The sequence below is a fragment of the Nannospalax galili genome, unplaced genomic scaffold (assembly GCF_000622305.1).
Source record: "Nannospalax galili isolate Female #2095 unplaced genomic scaffold, S.galili_v1.0 scaffold615, whole genome shotgun sequence".
NCBI lineage: Eukaryota > Metazoa > Chordata > Mammalia > Rodentia > Spalacidae > Nannospalax > Nannospalax galili.
Genome location: NW_008336950.1, coordinates 64313 through 70312, shown reverse-complemented (window position 1 = coordinate 70312; position 6000 = coordinate 64313). Strand labels below are relative to the sequence as shown.

The 6000-nt window shown below is 44.0% G+C and overlaps 1 protein-coding gene across 2 annotated transcripts in view; it reads left to right on the top strand.

Moving 5' to 3' along the window:
* Positions 1–6000, top strand: part of Hps5 (HPS5 biogenesis of lysosomal organelles complex 2 subunit 2) — a 39370-nt gene that overhangs the window by 8380 nt on the left and 24990 nt on the right. For both annotated transcript variants that reach the window (XM_008831692.3, XM_029562879.1), the window contains exons 6-7: positions 515–648; positions 4598–4810. In XM_008831692.3, the coding sequence (XP_008829914.1) occupies positions 515–648; positions 4598–4810 (347 nt within the window). The remainder of the gene's footprint in view (positions 1–514; positions 649–4597; positions 4811–6000) is intronic.

Below are 6000 nucleotides of genomic sequence, written 5' to 3'. Positions count from 1 at the left end.
CCCCTCCTGTCTTTTTGATACAGGCTCTCCCTGTAGCCCCAGCTGGCCTTGAATTCACAGAGATCCATCTGTGTCTGCCTCCCCAGTGCTGGGATTGAGGGTATGTGCCGCCATGCCCAGCTAACTTCATTTTTTTTTTTTTCATTCCAACTTCATATAGCACATAGATAATTATAAATGGAGCCTTAGGAATTTTCTGCAGCTGTGTGTCAAATTACTTCACAAAAATTTTAAATGAGGGCAATTTTTATATTTTTGTAGACAAGCTAAAGTTTGGCCTATTTTATTTCTTTTTAAACTTTTAAAATTTTTAAATTTTTTTGTGGTTTCTCAAGACAGAGTCTAGTTTCATAACCTAAACTGGCCTAAACTGTCCTCCTGCCTCAGTTTCCTGAGTGCTGAGATTACAGGTGTGTGCTAAGGCACCTGGCTTAATTTGGCCTAAAGCTGAAGAGGAGAGAGTGTGTATTTGTTACAAAGAAGTGAATGTATTTCCTTCTCATGTCCCTTTTAGGCAGCTGCCGCCTTTGTGATGTTTCCTGTTCAGACAATAACAACGGTCGACTCCTGTGTCGTGCAGTTAGATTTTTTGGACGGAAGATTGCTTGTGTCTTCGCTTACTCGATCCTTCTTATGTGACACTGAGAGGTAGAATGACGACCACGAGTCATCACATATATAGAATTTCAAGCTTTGGGGTCTTAGGAATCGTGTAGCCCAAGCCCTTAAATTAATTATATAGATATGAATGAAGAACCAGTTAAATAGAAGCTGATACTCAAAAGTGGGAGACCTAGGAGACCCAGACAGTCCAGTGGGTGATGGAGACAATCAATGAATCTTTCCCATGGCATGACCAAGTGCCAACGAGAAAAGGCCAAGCCCTTGTTTCCATATGTGGAATCAGGAAGGCTTCTCTGGTTTTGTTGTTGCTCTTTTTAAAATTTGTTGTGTATGTGATGGAATTAAAGGACAGAATTGAGTAAGGAATTAGTAAGAGCTTTGTGACGCTGACTGGTCTTCTGACGTCTCCAGGTGGAGACAAAGGTGCAGTGGGTGTTAAAGGAGTGTTCGATTGTGAAAGGAGTGTGGCGATTGTGAAATACCAGACCAGATTAGGAAACAGCTTGAGATGAGTGTTTGAGCTCATTGTGTCACAGGTCCTCAGCTAATCTCACTGCCCAGAAATAGTACCCATTGTTTCCACTGGCCCTGGTTCATTTGCTGGCTGTTCCGTTTCTCAGGATCATCCCTTCTTTTCAAAATTTATTACGGAAATCTTGAAGCACAGACAAAAGAGAGAATTCTGTAATGGACTAAACCCTTCTATACCTCCTTCATGGGGTATGGCTGGAGCTAGGTTGCAGGAACACAGAACTGGCCGCAAAAGTGAAATGTTCAGTTGTCCATTTTGCCTTAGCTGGGATCCAGTTTGAGGGATCATAGGTAGTATACTAAGTCAAAAACCCACCCAGCAAACAGCATTCTCTAAAAACTGGGACTCCTACGTTGGGCTTGCTGGCACAACTGTAATCCCAGCACTTCGGAATTATAGGGGTGAGGGGATCAGGAGTTCAAGGTCATCTTCGGCTTCATAGCTGATAAGGAGTATAATGAGGCCGTAACTTCTGATACTGCTCTGTGTATATTTCAAAGCATTTTTACATTCGTGTTTTATAGTATAACATATTCACAAAGCAAATAAGTAGAATATTTATTGAACTATCTGAGGTCATATGGTAAATTCATGCTAGAAAATAGTAGATCATTCTCCAAAACAAGAGATTGCATTTATGAGCTGGGTGAGGTGGCAATGCTTGTAATCTTGGCACTTGGGCAACAGAGGCAGGGACTAGAGGACTGTGAGCTCAAGGCCAGCCCAGACCACATAGTGAGACCCTCTCTCAAAACATGAAGCTACATGATGTGATGGTGTGTGCCTTTAATCCCAGTACTTGGGCAGCAGAGGCAGTTGGATCTCTGAGTTCAAGGCCAGCCTGGTCTACGCAGAGAGTTCTAGGCCAGCTGGAGCTACGGGGAGCCCTGTCTCAAAAATACCACCCCCCCCACAAAGCTACAATGTACTGTGTGTTTCCTGTGGGTCAGACACTCTGTACACTGGGAATTCAGCTAAAGAGGAGCAAGAAAAAGAGCCTGTGCCCTGACAGCTCATAACATTCAGGTAGACAGACCTGCATGTGTGATGTAGCAGGCACCATGAAAGAGTAGAAGCACGTAATGCAGCACGTGGAGCCGAGGAAGGAGAATTGGTGCAGCCAGGGCATAAAGCGTGGGTATCAGGAGACAAATATCATGTGTTTTCTCTCCTCTGTAGAATCCAGATAAATAAAAATAAATATGCCCTCATGCCTATGTATATGAATGACACGAAGGGCAGAAATGGCTATGGGAGGAAAGAGGCAAACATTTCTTTCTTTTTTTTTTTTTTGTCTTTTTGAGACAGGGTCTCCTTGTAGCCCTAGCTGTCCTGGAACTCACTATGTAGACCAGGCTGGCCTCAAACTCACAGAGATCCGCTTGCCTCCGCCTCCCAAGTGCTGGGATTAAAGGTGTGCGCCACCACGCCCTGCCTCTTTTTTAAAATATTTTATTTCGTATCTTTATTTTATGTGTATGAGTGTATTGCCTGCATGTTTGTAAATGCACCTATTTTGTGCAATGCCCTCGAAGGACAATAGAGGCCTTCAGATCCCCTGGAACTGTAGTTATAGGCAGTTGTCAGCTGCCCTATAGGTACTGGGATTTGAACCTGGGTCATCCTCAAGAGCAGCAGGTGCTCTTGACTGCTGAGCTATCACTCCAGCCCCGTGACAAACATTTCAAGTTTGCTCTTGGGTAGAATCTAGAAATAAATGTATATTTATTTGGGTATATCTGTTTACTGGTCAATCTGTGGTAGATCGACAACAGTGTGAGGACAGGGGAGGAAGGGGACAGTGTGAGGACAGGGGAGGAAGGGGACAGTGTGAGGAGAGGAGGGAGGAAGGGGACAGTGTGAGGACAGGGGAGGAAGGGGACAGTGTGAGGACGGGAGGAAGGGGACAGTGTGAGGACAGGGGAGGGAGGAAGGGGACAGTGTGAGGACAGGGGAGGAAGGGGAGGTTATTGTGAGCAAAGTACGATGTTCTACATGTTTAAAAGTGTCATAATGAAACTCATTTTATGAGCCACAAAAAAATTAGTTGTAAAAAGAATAGCTAGGCAAGTATGAAGGCTCATACCTGTCATCTCAGCACTTGGGAGGCTGAGGCAAGAGAATTGCTGAGCATTCAAGTCCAGCCTGGCTACATAGGAAGTTCCAGGCCAGCCTGGGCTAGGAGTCAGACCCTGTTTCCAAAATGACAAACTACAACAGAACTCCAAAAGATCAAATGATAGGGGTGCTCAGAAGAGGCTGGTCATGATCCCTCCAGGGTTCCTGTGGTGAGTGCAGCCTTCAGGGTTAACCAGGTATTTCTAAGGGAGTAGGACGGCCCAAGATTGGGAATTTCCAAAGGACCTGGTGTTTTGAGGAAAGGAGGAAGAGTTTATTGGGTGTTTGTGTTGAGGGAAGGGCTTGGCAACAACTGAGAAGTAGACTGACAGCTTCTACAGAATGTCCAAAGAAAAGTATGTTCTACACAATGACCTGGAAATGAACAGTTGGATCCAGAGATGAATGAAGTGGCTTGATAACTCCTTTCGGATCCGAAACAGGCTTTCTTCGTTCTATGGATAATGTGAAGAGGTTTGCTTCCTGTCACAGAATAGTTAGTGGTAAATCAGCCCCTACCTCCACCTCTCCATGTGGTTGTTTCCTAGACTGTCTGACTGAGTGAGGAGGAGGAAAAGGAGAAGATCATTGTAGGTGGGCTGTATGGCCATCCTGATTTCTAGGGCTGTTTTTCTTTTTAAAGAGTTATTTTTATTTTGGGACTGGAGAGATGGCTCAGCGGTTAAGAGCACTGACTGCTCTTGCAAAGGACCTGCATTTGGTTCCCAGCACCTACGGTGGCTAACAGCCATCTGTAACTCCAGTTCCAGGGGATCCAACGCCCTTTTCTGGCCTCACGGGTATTGCATGACACAGGTGCACTTACATACTTGCAGGCAATATACTCATACACACAAATAAAAATAATAAATAAAATATTTTAAAACATTTTTATTTTATTTATTTATTTATTTATTTATTATTTCTTTATTTATTTATTCTTTTTGAGACAGGGTCTCCCTGCAGCCCCAGCTTTCCTGGAACTCACTATGTAGACCAGGCTGGCCTTGAACTCACAGAGATCCGCCTGCCTCTGCCTCCCAAGTGCTGGGACTACAGGTGTGCGCCACCATGCCCGGCTAAGTTATTTTTATTTTTAATTATGTGTATGTGTGTGAGTACAGGTGCTGAAGTTGTAGCAGTTGTGAGCCACCTGACATGGGTGCTGGGAATTGAACTCTGGTCCTTTCCGAGAATAGTATGTGCTCCTATACCACTGAGCCCTCGCTCCAGGCTATGTTTTTTTTTTTCTTTGATGCTATTGTTTTTACTTTTTTCTTTTTGTGTAGGTAAACATACTTTCTCTTCCTTTCTGGACATTAGGGAAAAGTTTTGGAAAATTGGAAATAAGGAAAGAGATGGAGAATATGGGGCTTGTTTCTTCCCAGGAAGATGTGCTGGGAGCCCGCAGCCTCTGATCTACTGTGCTCGCCCTGGCTCCAGGATGTGGGAAGTGAGCTTTGACGGGGAGGTACTGAGTACACACCAGTTCAAGAAACTCCTGTCGATGCCACCACTCCCTGTGATCACTCCAAGGTAGTGATTGGATGGCTGGGCGGGTCAGAGGAGCTTTGCTGGAGGGACTGGGTTAAAGTCATGGTGTTGCATATATGCCCAAGATTTTGTCTTTTTAAAGTATTTATTATTTTTATTTATGTGTATGAGTGTATTACCCACATGTATGTAAGTGCACCCGTGTTGTGCAGTACCTGCAGAGGCTAGAAGAGGGCATTGGATTGCATGAAACTGTAGTTAACGGATGGTTGTTAGCCACCATGTGGATGCTGGGAATTGAACCCAGGTCCTCTGGAGGAACAGCAAGTGTTCTTAACCATTGAGCAATCTCCCTAGTCCTTCTTTCTTTTTTTAATTGAACTGAAAGTTTCATACAACATAATTTGATGGTCTTCATATACCCACCCCCTCCCCTTATTGCCCATGCCACATTTAATGTTCTCCCCCCCAACACACACACACACACACACACACACACACACACACACAAGGCTTATAAAATCTAATTTGTGTCCCCAAATGTCCTTCAGTGTGGGTTCATCCACTGGAGCCTGATCAACCTACCAAGAGTCCCGTCCTTGAAAGAGACTGTCTCTACCCCTTCCAGCAGCCATTGGTTAACACCACAATTTCCTTACATTGGGTTAGGGGTTCTTACCCACCTAGTAAGGTAGAATTAAAAAAAAATTTTTTTTTATGTTTATCAGTGGTTTGCCTGCATGTTAAAGTGTACCAAATACCTGAAATGCTCACAGAAGCCACAAGAGGGCATAGGATCCCTTGAAACTAGAGTTAATAGTTGTTAGCTGCCATGTGGGTGCTGGGAACCAAATCTAGGTCTTCTGGAAGAGCAGCCATTGCTCTTAACCACTGAACCGTCTCTCTAGCCCCATTAGGAGTGAAGTAGAATTTTTATCAAAAAACCAGAACAGTCTTTAATCAACTGTCTTTCTTGTGATTAGAGAGTAACTTGATTTTTAAAAAATAATTTTAATATTTTATTTATTCTTATTTTATGTGTTTGAGTGTATTGCCTACATGTAAGTACACCCATGTCATGCAGTGCCCACAAAGGTCAGAAGAGGGCTTTATGGAGGGTTGTTAGCCACTATGTGGGTGCTGGGAACCAAATCCCAGTCCTCTATAAGAGCCAGTGCTCTAACTGCTGAGCAATCTCTCCAGCCCCACAGAGAGTAACGAGTGACGAGAGA